Raw genomic sequence first — 12,257 nt, 5'->3', positions numbered from 1 at the left:
AGTGGCTAAGACTCCCCACTCCCAATGCAGGGGGCCTGGGTTCAATCCCGGGTCAGGAAACTAGATCCCACATGCCACAACTAAGAGTTTGTGTGCCACAGCTAAGACCAAATAAATTTACGTTTTGTAAAAGGGAAAAAAAAAGATGGAGCTGGAAGATGGGACACCAGCCCGCGAGTCGTTCCTTGTCCCGTTTGTAGGGTGATCAGCCCCTCCGGGGCGCTAACCTGAGAGACATGTCTGGTGGCACCTGCTTCGGGGACCACTGAGCCCCCGGACTCTGCCCCCAGCAGGTGGGCCCCACCCAGAGCCCCTTCCCTGCCTGGGTTTCCTTGAACGCTTGTCCTCTGACTACCCTGACACCCCCCCGGGGCAGAGGGCTGTCTGTGTCTTGCTTACCTCTGTACCCCCCGGCTAGTTCACTGCTGGCACATAATATATTCCCTGTAAGGCTGTCAGATGAATGAGTGATCATCAGCAGAAATTAATTTTTTTAAGTAAAAGAATTCAAAGCGTGTACTCATTTACTGAACGTGTCTTGCCACTGCTGGAGCCTTCACTTAAGGTGGGGAAAGAAGTCTTTTGACAGGCGAGGGCGTGTATAACCAGAGGGCGAGGAGCAGAGCCGGCATCGTCCGCTCCCAGTTCTCTCCTCTCAGGGTTTCCCAGGTCTTTTTCATGGGGAGGAAGTCAGGGCTTGGGGACTTGCATTCGTTTCCCTCTGATTCCATGAGAGCCTGGCAAGGTGCCCGCGCCCACCCTGGAGCTGGACGAGGGCCTCGTGTGTCCGCGGCGGCCCAGGGCCCGTCAGATGCACCTCCTCCTGTGAGGACCCTGCAGGCGGCTCAGGGAACAGGAACACCATCCGTGTCCCAGCCTGGTGGGCGCCTCGGAGGTCCCTCAGTGCCCCCAGGGACAGGTGGTCGTCTCCCTGGATGGCGCAGGCACCCCTGCCCACGTCTGGGCCCTGCTGCCGGCCCGACACTGTGTTTATCACGGGTGTGCCCTCTCTGCTGGCACCGGACATTTGTTGTTGTTGCTTCTCAGAGCTCAGGAGCCCGTGGTGCGAGCCTGGGTTGTGACTAAGCAGGGAGGCCAGCACTTCCCCAGTGTGGCCCGTGCCGTGCACTCTGCAGGGCCAAGTGCATCCGTGTTAACAGGGCTTCCTGGGCCAGTCGGGCCAGCTGACACCCAGTGAGTGGGGTCCTGTGCCCCGAGGACCCAAGTAACCTTGGTTTACTCCTTCGGGCCTTTTGGACGGACCTGAGGGTCAGCTCCTCGGACAGGCCCTCCGGTCGTCCTGCTGCTCGTCCTCCCAGTGGACGTCGCCCCAGCCCAGCACTGCAGCCAGACACCAAGCCCCGCCCTTGGTCCCCGTTTCTCCCGCCCCGCCCCTGGTGGGGCTGTCCTGCAGGACTTTGTGTCCTGCTGTGGTCTACCATTTGCATTTTGTCGAGTGTCCCCCTGGGGCTGAGAGGCCATCAGGAATGCCAGGGGGCTGCGTGTTGGGCACCTGATATGCAGATTTCGGCATTTCTCTGAGTGGGATTTTTCAGACGAGACAGACACAATCAGGCTGAAAGTGTTCAGAATGGTCCGAGTCCAGCCCTGGCTGCGTTTGGAGGGAGCCCAGGGAACCTTGCTCCAAAGCGGAGGTGTGATTTTACACCTCCGGTCACTTCCCACCGCCTGGTCACATCACCATTCCCTTGGCCTTTCGTGCGGGTCTCGCTGGGTCTGTAATGTGGTCTGGGCCGCTCTGCCAGGCAGCTGGCTCACCCGCTCACACTTCACACAGGTAGCCTGGGCGAGCCTCGCTGCTCCGGTGATGGTGGGTCGTCTCCTGGGACACCGAGAAGGCCTGAGGCAAAAGCCCCGAAGCCCAGTGGACCACTCCTGGTGCACTCAGCGTCAGGCACTTTCCTTGTGCCTCCCTGGCAGGTCTCGTTCAGGTCCTGCCACAGCTTGGACGATTATGTTCGCAAGGGGTTCCTTCTGCCTGACCCTCGTCCACGGCACCCTAAAATCCGTCATGAAATGGCCTCAGTGGAGTGCTGCCTTTAATGTGAACCTATTTATGAAAATTCAACACAAGAAAAACAAGGATAAAATGAAACTGATTATTTTCCTGAACAGTGTAAAGATCAATTTCAAAACTTCCAGGAAATCGAAAGAAAAAAAATCACAATGAGAAAACTAGAATAGATTCCATAAAAACAAGCTCTTGAACATTTGAGTTAGGAAAAAACAAGTCTTTTCTTTCCAGTGTTGGGAAAGCGCAGCTCTTTGGTCTCATGCTTTTCCTTTAGTCTTGTGTACACTCCGGTCCCGCAGAGGACTTCACCCCTGACACTGCTGGTCACCGGGCACGTGGAGGATTTCCCCACAAGAGGCCATTCCTGCAGCACTGGGTGGGGGCGGTCCTGCAACTTAGCTCAGTTCTGACACTATCTCCCCAGAGGAAGCATCACATCTCACAGCTTCAGGGCTGAGTCGAACAAGATGAGGACTTCCCTGCTGGTCCTGTGGATAGGAATCTGCCTGCCAGTACAGGGGACATGTGTCTGGAAAGATAGCACATCTGTGGAACAGCTGAACCCGTGGGCCACGACCACTGAGCCTGCGCTCTGCTGCAAGTGAAGCCACTGCGGTGAGAAGCCCACACAGCACACCTGGAGAGCAGCCGCCACTCGCCGCAGCTAGACAAAGCCCACGGGCAGCACCCAAGACCCAGCACCGCCGATAAATGAATAAGGAAGTCTAGGTTTTAAGAAGATGAACAGCCTGAGGAACAGATACAGAGGGTGGTGTGGAAGAGTTCCAAGTGCAGAAGCCTCTGATGTGTGGAGTTGGGGGACCCCCTCCCGGTGTGGATGTGCTCACCAACCTGGACACCCTCTGAACCCCTACAGTGGGGGTTTGTGGAGGCTTCCTCACGTGAGCGTGATCAGTTACCAACCCCACCTCCAGCCCCTCTCCTCTCTGGAGGATTCAGGTGGAGCTGAGAATTTTGGGCTTCTCATGAGGCTTGTCTTGCTGGTGACCCTCCCCCCACAGGAACACCCCCCCCCAGAGTCACCCCATTAGAACACAGGGTGCTTCTCATGCTCTCATCACTCAGGAAATTTCAGGGTCTTGGGAGCTCTGTGCCAGGGACTGAGGGCAGAGACAAGTATTTTCTCTTACCTCATAGCATCAGAATATAAGCCACATTTTAAAGAGAAACGAGAGACCAAGGCCAACCTCATGTGAAAAGCAGAGTGTGGAGCTGGGAGCCAGGGGTCTGATGAGACTGAATCAGAATGATTTCACCTGGACTGCCCATCCTCAGTGCCCCCAGACCACATGGTGTTGTTAATACCTACTTACAGCATTAATCACTCCAAAATCACTGCAGATGGTGCCCGCAGCCATGAAATTAAAAGACGCTTGCTCCTTGAGAGGAAAGCTATGAGCAACCTAGACAGCATATTAAAAAGCAGAGACATTACTTTGCCAACAAAGGTCCATCTAGTTAAAGCTATGGTTTTTCCAGTAATCATGTATGGGTGTGAGAGTTGGACCATAAAGAAGGCTGACTGCTGAAGAATTGCTGCTTTTGAACTGTGGTGTTGGGGAAGACTCTTGAGAGTCCCTTGCATTGCAAGGAGATTCAACCAGTCAATCCTAAAGGAAACAAATCCTGAATATTCATTGGAAGGACTGATGCTGAAGCTGAAACTCCAATACTTTGGCCACCTGAAGTGAAGAACTGACTCCTTGGAAAGATCCTGATGCTGGGAAAGATTGAAGGAGGGAGGAGAAGGGGACGACAGAGCATGAGATGGTTGGATGGCATCACTGACTCAATGGACATGAGTTTGAGTAAACTCTAGGAGTTGGTGATGGACAGGGAGGGCTGGCATGCTGCAGTCCATAGGGTCACACAGAGTCAGACACAACTGAACAACTGAACTGAACTGAACAGCATTAATGATGAAGTTTAAACATGCCTTAACATGTGATGGCTGACGATAAGTATATTACTGAAAAAAAAAAAGTCACACTAAAGGATACAAATGTAAAGTGTACACACAGACCCGCAGCACCACCACTGCACACACCACAGGAAGGCTCTGAGAGAACATTGAGCCGAGTGCATCACTGAAGAGCATCAGAGAGAGAAACAGCAGTGCATCCTGGGGGTTATCAAGGGCCTGGCAGCGAGACTCAGTCTTCTCGTTTGCAGCAAGTGGCACTCCAGAGTACTGTTATAAAGGGTCAGGTGGTACTCTCAAATACTATTCTAGAGATGCTGGGTCAGGTAGTACTCATAAGTGCTAATAGACAAGATTGAGTGGTACTTCAGAATACTGACAGACAAGGATCAGGTGGTACTCTTCGGTACTGTTATAGAGACATGGGGTCAAGTGGTACATGCGAGTACTAATCGAAAGGCCAAGTGGTATTCCTGAGTACTGATAGACAAGGATCAGTTGGTACAGCCTAGTATTGATGGATACTTAAGGTCAGGTGGCACTCCTGAGTACTGATAGAGACTCAGAGTCAGGTGGCACCCCCAAGTATTGGTAGATAGGGTCGAATGGTACTCCCTGAGTACTGTAGAGATGCCGGGTCAGGTGGTACTCCCAAGTACTGATCGAGACAAGGGTCACGTGGTACTCTGAGCACTGATGGACACTCAAGGTCAGGTGGTACTCCAGAGTACCGTTATAGATAGAAACAAAGATTAGGTGGTACCCTGGAGTACGATGGAGACACACGGTCAGGTGGTACTCCCAAGTACTGACCGAGACAAGGGTCACGTGGTACTCAGAGTACTCATGGATACTCAAGGTCAGGTGGTACTCCAGAGTACTGTTATAGATAGAAACAAAGATTAGGTGGTGCCCTGGAGTACGATGGAGACACACGGTCAGGTGGTACTCCCAAGTACTGATCGAGACAAGGGTCATGTGGTACTCTGAGTACTCATGGACACTCAAGGTCAGGTGGTACTCCAGAGTACCGTTATAGATAGAAACAAAGATTAGGTGGTACCCTGGAGTATGATGGAGACACACGGTCAGGTGGTATTCCCAAGTACTGATCGAGACAAGGGTCACGTGGTACTCCGAGTACTGATGGATACTCAAAGTCAGGTGGTACTCCCAACTCCTGATAGAGGCACAAGGTGAGGTAGTACTCCTGAGTGCTAATAAAGACTACAAGTCAGGTGGTACTCTTGAGTACTATTATAGATAGAAACATGGGTTAGTTGGTACTCTCGAGTACTGATGGGGAAACATTGGCTCCTGGTCTGTGGCATGTGGTGGTCATTGTACAGAGACATTTTGGAAAACAACGTAGATTCTTTAAGAGTTCTAATGTTGTTTTGTTGTTCATAGCTGCTCTGTTCATCTCTTCTGTGGAAATAATCCTACGTGTGGGGGATGACCAGCGTTCGTTGCTCGGGCATGTCCGACTCTTTGTGGCCCATGAACTGTAGCCTGACAGGCTCTGTCCGTGGGATTCTCCATAGAGAATACTGGAGTGGGCTGCCGTTTCCTTCTCCGGGGGTCTTCCTGACCCAGGGTGGAACCTGCGTCTGCCCCAGCACTGCAGGCAGCCTTTACCATCTGAGCCGCTGGGGAAGGCGGTGGGCAGGTGATATTTACTCATAAATGTTGGCCAACGTCGTTTCTAACAAAAACAAAAGGAAATGTCTGGAACCATCTCCCGATCGGGAACGGGTTTTCTGAACTGGGCTTTGCTCACCTCGTGAAGCCTTTTCCCACCATTGCAAATGCTGTTTGCATTCTGTGGACCACAGGGACGACACCGTGTTTCTGATGGACGGATCCCACGTGCCCTGGTGTCTCACTGCAGCTCTGAGGAGGTCAGATCAGATGCCAGTGGCCCCTGAGACAGGGTGGTGGCTTTGGCCTTTATTAGTGTCTTTTCCCCAGTTTGCCGGTTTTCTTTAACGGGGCTGTGAACAACCGCCACCACCACCAGAAAAGCACAAAACACAAGATTTCAGCCTTGTCCCGCTTGGTGAGACACGCTTACCTCAGGAGGTAGCTGTAGGCTGGAAAGAGCAGGACTGTCCCTCTGGCAGGCCTGGCCAGGCCCCCGGCTGCCCTGCCCGCTGCCCTTGCCTTGCCCACTCCCCGCGAGGTGGGCCACATCGCTGTCACTCTCGTCCCTATCTCAGACACGGTTCTTCAGTTGGCACAAAACCTCTTCTGAGGCTCGGCCTCTCTTTGCTGCAGCGAAAGAAAGGCCACACAGCTGCACTGCTAGCTCAGGCCCTCCTCTTATGGAAGACCATCCGAACTTCCTTCCTCAGGGAAAGAAACCACACAGCTGCACTGCTAGCTCAGGCCCTCCTCTTATGAAAGACCATTAGAACTTCCTTCTGCAGAGGATTTGTGTTAGGTAGCGCTGGGTCTTCGTGCTGATTCCGTCTGCACTTTAAATGAAAATGCAGTTGTATAAAATGTTCCTGGGAAGAAGCTCTCTCCCTTCAACTCCTTGATCCCTCTCTTTCCCACGAGATGCTCTCTGGTGTCAGCAGCATCCTGAGTGGGAACCACCCCTGCCCATCACTGTCCTGCCTTTTCCGGCATGTGATGCAGGGGGCCCTGGGCTAGAGCCTCCAGTCACCCGGCCCCGCTCTCTCCCGCGCCAGGCGCCGTGGCCAGCACGGAAGTGAAGATGAAGCTGCAGGAGTTTGTCCTCAATAAAAAGAAGGCCCTGGCTCACCGGAACCTGAACCACTGCATGTCCAGCGACCCTCGCTACTGGTACGGGTAAGTGGAGGGCCCCGGGCACATGGGGTCCGTGGGAGACCGGAGGGGCGCTCGGTTCTCCACCCGGGATGGCGTGGGATTAGATGCTCCCTGAGCCAGCAGCAGACGCGCTCAGACCCGAGTGGTCCAGTGGTCAGGACACATGGCTCTTGTCCAGATGCAGAGAGGGCCGCTCTTTAAACAAACATTAAAGGGAAACTCGGGGGGCGGGTGTCTGACCATATTCTTGGCTTCTCATGCGATTTTTGGCCACAAAAGGCACCTGTTAAAACCGGAACTCTGGTCTAAATCGTCCATATGCACCTACTGAATCTTGCCCAATGTGTTACTGATTACTGGTCAAGTCAAAAGCACCTGTGGTCTTTTTACTGTTTCTATACTAAGAATCCCTCCCAGAGCCTGTGTAACTGACAGAGACCACAAAGTGCCTGTTCATGCTCAGAGGCTGACGAGCCTGGCAAAGAGGACTTGAATTTGGTGGTGGGATTGCTCATGTGTTGGGTCTTTCCTCTGGGCCTGCGTGTGGCTCTGAGGGGCTGGCCACCAACCCAGGCTGAGCTGGAAGTGCAGTGACAAGTTCTGTGGCTTCAGACCATAGTCCGGGTGCCCCACGGTGTTTTTCCTTTGATATCATTTGCTTCTCCTGTCAAGGGTGATTCTGTCCTGGAAGAAGCCTCATCGGGCAGTTTTCATAAATAAAAATGGGATTATCATTCATTCACGGGAGGAAAGCTTAGCTCTTCCTGGATCCCTGAGATGGACAACAGTCTTGCTAACATGCCACCAGATCGCATTGAAATGAACGTGTTTGTTTCAGTAGATTCGGCCTAAAGGGCGTTTTGGTTCTGAAGCCGTCTCCACTGTGAGTGTCAGCAGCCCCCGCACCGCACGGCCACTCCGGCTACACCCACACCCTCTGGCTGTGGGCTCAGCAGCGCCACCACCCACCCACAGCCACGATGGCAGCGGCCACCCTGAAGAGCGGCGGCCACGTGCCCTGAGCACTGGGCACTGGGGCCCGTGGACGGTCCTGGGGCCGTGCTCCTGGGGGCCCCACGATGCGGCACTGATCTGTCGTCTCCCCACTAGTGACCGCCCCCTGGGTTTGTGCTGGGAAGGCTCTGTCGTCCTCCTTTGTAGGGGGGCTACCAGGAAAATGCCTGGCACTGTAGTGGGCTGGGCAGGGCAGGAAGAGAAGCTGAGTGGGCTTGGGGGGTCCAGGACCCCCGGAAGTAGCCTGTCGGGTAAAGGTGGGCAGTGCTTCTGGATCCTCCCTCGGGGGAGGTGATGTGGTCTGCAGGCCAGGAAGCTTTTCAGCAGAGGCCCTGCTCTGAGAGCAGCAGGGGTCTTCAGGAGCAGCGTAAGAACGCCGTGGGCCCAGAGGAGGTTGTGGTGGGAGGAGGGGCGTGGCTGACCATGCCGGAGTCCATGGATGGTGGCCAGAGGGATGCGAAGGGAAGACTGGGGTGTCAGGAGCCCCGTGAGTGGAGAGGTGGGGCGTCCAGTCTCCAGGAATAGATGCCATGATGATGTACGTGCATGTAAAGAGGAGGACAGAGTCCACGGGCTGTGCTGGGGGCTGCTGGGGAGGGGGGTCAGCAAGGAGCACCTGGGAACTGGAAGGGAGAGGCGGGGACACGCAGGCTGGGCCTGGGGGCACGGTGAGCAGGGTGGCCCAGACTCGGAGGAGGCTTGCTTGCCCTGGTCCAGTGCTTGGTGGGGAGATCCCTCTTTCCCAGGGGATGGGGCCGTGCCCGCTGCAGTGGGAGAAGGACTCGCCTCAGTGGAGTCAGAGGGAATGGGCCTGTTTGCCTTGGACTTGGTAGGCTTCTTGATTAGTCACACAAAGCAAACCAAATCATGGATCATGTTCATTTGCTGCATGATGGCAAGATGGGAAAACCCGTCTTTATAGAGAAAGACCTCACCTGGGCTCCAGCTTCACTCCACCCCTGATGGTCAGCTCAGGTGTCATGGACCTGAACATAAAAGCTGCATTGTTAAAACTTCCAGAATAAAATGTAGGAGAAAGTTTTCATGACGTTGGTGAAGAGGTAAGCAAGGAGATCTTTGAACACCAAAATCATCAACTATAAACCAAAAATGTAAACTTAATCAAAACTTAATACTTTCATCCTTTGAAAGGCACCCTTAAGAAAATAAAAAGGCAAGGCACAGACAGAAACAAAATATTCACAATGAATGTGAGCAACTGAGCCCTTGATCCAAAATATATAAAGAAGTCCTACAACTCAAAGAGCTTCCCTGGTGGCTCAGATGGTAAAGAATCTGCCTGCAAAGCAGGAGACCCAGGTTTGATCCCTGGGTTGGGAAGATCCCCTGAAGGGAATGGCAACCCATTCTAGTATTCTTGCCTGGAAAATTCCATGGACAGAGGAGCATGGCAGGCTACAGTCCTTGGGAGCACGAAGAATCAGACACAACTGAGCGAGTAACACTTCACTTCACAACTCAATAACAAAAAGACGAGCACCTACTGAAAAAATATAGGCAAAAGACATGAGCCAATACCTCACAATGAGTTGGAGCAAGCTCCAGGAGTTGGTGATGGACAGGGAAGCCTGGCGTGCTTCAATCCATGGGGTCGCAAAGAGTTGGACACGACTGAGTGACTGAACTGATTACCTCACAAAATAAGAAGCAAATGGTCAGTAATTTCACGAAGATCATTAGTCACCCCAGAAATGCAGTGCACAGCAAGATGTCCCCTCACACACAGGGACAGCTGAAATTGAACAAACCGATTGCCGGCTTTCCGGATGGCTCAACCGTAAAGAATCCACCTGCCAGGAGATGCAAGAGACAAAGGTTCGATCCCTGGGTCAGGAAGATTCCCGTGGAGGAGGAAATGGCAACCCACTCCAGTATTCTTGCCCATACGCCCACTCCGTGACCCATGACCCATTCTCCTAGGTGTTTCCCTAAGAACAGGTGAGGTCTTCCATCCGGGCAGTGACTTGTGTTCTGATGGTCACAGCAGTTCTGCTCATTGTCTCCAAAGCATGGAAGTAGCTGAGTGTCTGCCACCAGGTGATGGCAACACGGGCACCTGCTTTCTCATCTGCTCAGCAAGGCCCAGGGCAGCCTGCCCACACAAGAACAAAACATTAGGCTTCGGAGAAGATGCAGAGTCTGTGCCTTGAGATGCCGTTTGCATGTGGTCCTAGAGTCGGCACAACCAGTCTGTAGGGACAGGAAGCCAGGTGGCCGTGACCGGGGCGGGGGCAGAGGGCCTTCCCATGGAGGTGACTGTTTTCTGTCTTTAGTGGCGTGGTTCTATGGTGTACCTGGGTCAGAACCCCCAGCATTAGGCTTACCAGAGGAGATGTGCTGCCCGTCGCAGTAGCCGCCAGCCACGTGGGCTCCGGGGCATCGAAATGGACTGTTCAGATGGAGACAAGCTGTGAACATCAGACATGCTGGATGTGAAAAAAATGAGAACTATGTCCTTGACACTTTTTAGTTGCAATGATAGGATTGGGGTGTATTGGGTTAAGAACACTGAACGTAATTTCACTGCTTTCTTTTTGTTCCTGCTCACGTGGCCGAGAGAGAATTTTAAATCGCACACACAGCCTGTATTACTCCTGTTGGACAGTGCTGGTGTGAGCAATTACAAATGTCATTCACCTGCATCAATCTGAGGTCATGGGAAAGGCCAGTTGTTGGTAGAATTTAGTTAAATGGCTAAATCTACTAAATCACTTGGTAAATGGCTGAGTTTGTGTTCGGCTTCATTCCGTATCATGGTCAGAGCAGTGTTTAGAAAGAAAAGGCAGGCGTGTTTGTCTTCCATCTTCACTGAGGACTGATGGTCTTTAAGACTCGGTGCCCCTTCCGTCAGCCAGGATCACAGCAGAGCTACCCCAGGCTCTTCCTCCCGCTGGAAGGTCAGGTCGAACACCTGGACGGTGATTCTGGTTGGAGCTGAGTTAGAAGAGCAGCTCCTCACGTAAGGGGTGTGTGTGTGTGGTCTGTGTGTGTCTGTGTGTGTGTGTGTAGTATGTGTATGAGGTGTATCTGTGTGTATAGTGTGTGTGGTGTGTATGTCTGTGTGTGTGGTATCTGTGTCTGTATGTGTCTCTTGTGTGTCTGTGTGTCTGTGTGTGTAGTTTGTGTGTGTGTGTGTGTGGTATGTGTGTGAGGTGTATCTTTGTGTATAGTGTGTGTGTGGAGTGTGTGTCTGTGTGTGTGTGTGTCTTTGTGTGTCTGTGTGGTGTGTCTGTGTGTGCGTGTGGTATGTGTGTGTGTGTCTGTGTGTATAGTGTGTGTGTGTGGTGTGTATGTCTGTGTGTGTGTCTGTGTGTGTGTGAGTGTGTGCCTGTGCACTGATTGCATGTGAGCCTGGGGTGAGCGTGCACACGCCCCTGCAGACGAGGACAGGCCTTGCCCTCGCTCACACCCCGGCCGTCGCCCGCTGCGGCGCGTGTGAGCCCTAGGCTCTGTGACGAGGGCCGGGTCCCACAGGAGGGCCGGTGGCCACTGCTCCCTGGGAGACCTCGGCCTCTAGCGATGAGCTGGTTTTTCTCCGTTTTGCATGGTATTTGGAGGCCTGGGGAAGCCTGGCTGCTGTGAAGTCTGGCTCCATCCTCGCAGGCACCAGTGGGGTCCGGCTCCGCTGGGTCAGCCTGGCCGCTGCCCCGGGCCCAAGTGCCCTCTCAGACGGCGTGGAACAGTGGCTCGGGGGCCAGACCCTGCCTGTGCTCCTCCAGGTCAGGGCCAGACGGGAGGGAGGGTTTGAATACTGACGGCGTCTCGAGATCAAGACAGGAGAAAGTCTGCTAGATGTTACGCTGAATGTACTTCTGGCTTAACTGCAAAGTCCACCATCAGAGTCTAATGACAGCAGTGATTATCATTAATCGTGATTATCCATGTTTTAAGATTACGTAACACACACACCGGCCTTTCCATGTTTCTCACGAAGGAGAAAGTGAACTCTCTCCCAGCTTAGACCCCGGCAGTGACGGCGCGGTTTGGGGCCACCGAGGCCGCACTCCCTGCAGGCTCTGGCCTGGAGAAGTCGGGTAGAGAGATGCCCTCAGACCTTCCGTGGGGTCGTGCCAGGCCGGACCCCCGAGTGAGGCCTGGCAGTCTGATGCGGTGAGGGCACAGCCGGCATGAGCGTGGCCGGTCCAGCCCTGAGCCTGCAGCCCTGGCCCCCAACATGCGTCCTGGGGATCCAGCTCCGTGACCACCGTGTTCTTTGCACCCGTTTGCGCTCTCAAATATTTAAACATCCACCTGTAAGCGTTTAAGTGCTCACGTTCTCAATTCAAACAACACCAGGTGCGTGGGGACGTGGAGTGCTGTGTATGCAAATAAATAGTCTAACAAATTCCAAATAAGTAAGTTGGCTAATTTGTTTCAAGTCATTAAGAGATTACACCATGTACAGACTCTTGGAATTCATTACACCTTCAGTGTTGCCAGCGAGACGCA

At 53.3% G+C, this 12,257-nt stretch overlaps 1 protein-coding gene across 7 annotated transcripts in view; it reads left to right on the top strand.

The window, feature by feature from the left end:
* HDAC4 (histone deacetylase 4) overlaps window positions 1-12,257 on the top strand; it is a 288,731-nt gene that overhangs the window by 199,358 nt on the left and 77,116 nt on the right. For all 7 annotated transcript variants that reach the window (XM_070368625.1, XM_070368624.1, XM_070368630.1 and 4 more), the window contains one exon: window positions 6,674-6,794. In XM_070368625.1, the coding sequence (XP_070224726.1) occupies window positions 6,674-6,794 (121 nt within the window). The remainder of the gene's footprint in view (window positions 1-6,673; window positions 6,795-12,257) is intronic.

The sequence above is a fragment of the Bos mutus genome, chromosome 3 (assembly GCF_027580195.1).
Source record: "Bos mutus isolate GX-2022 chromosome 3, NWIPB_WYAK_1.1, whole genome shotgun sequence".
NCBI lineage: Eukaryota > Metazoa > Chordata > Mammalia > Artiodactyla > Bovidae > Bos > Bos mutus.
This window is presented reverse-complemented; position numbering and strand designations above follow the sequence as displayed.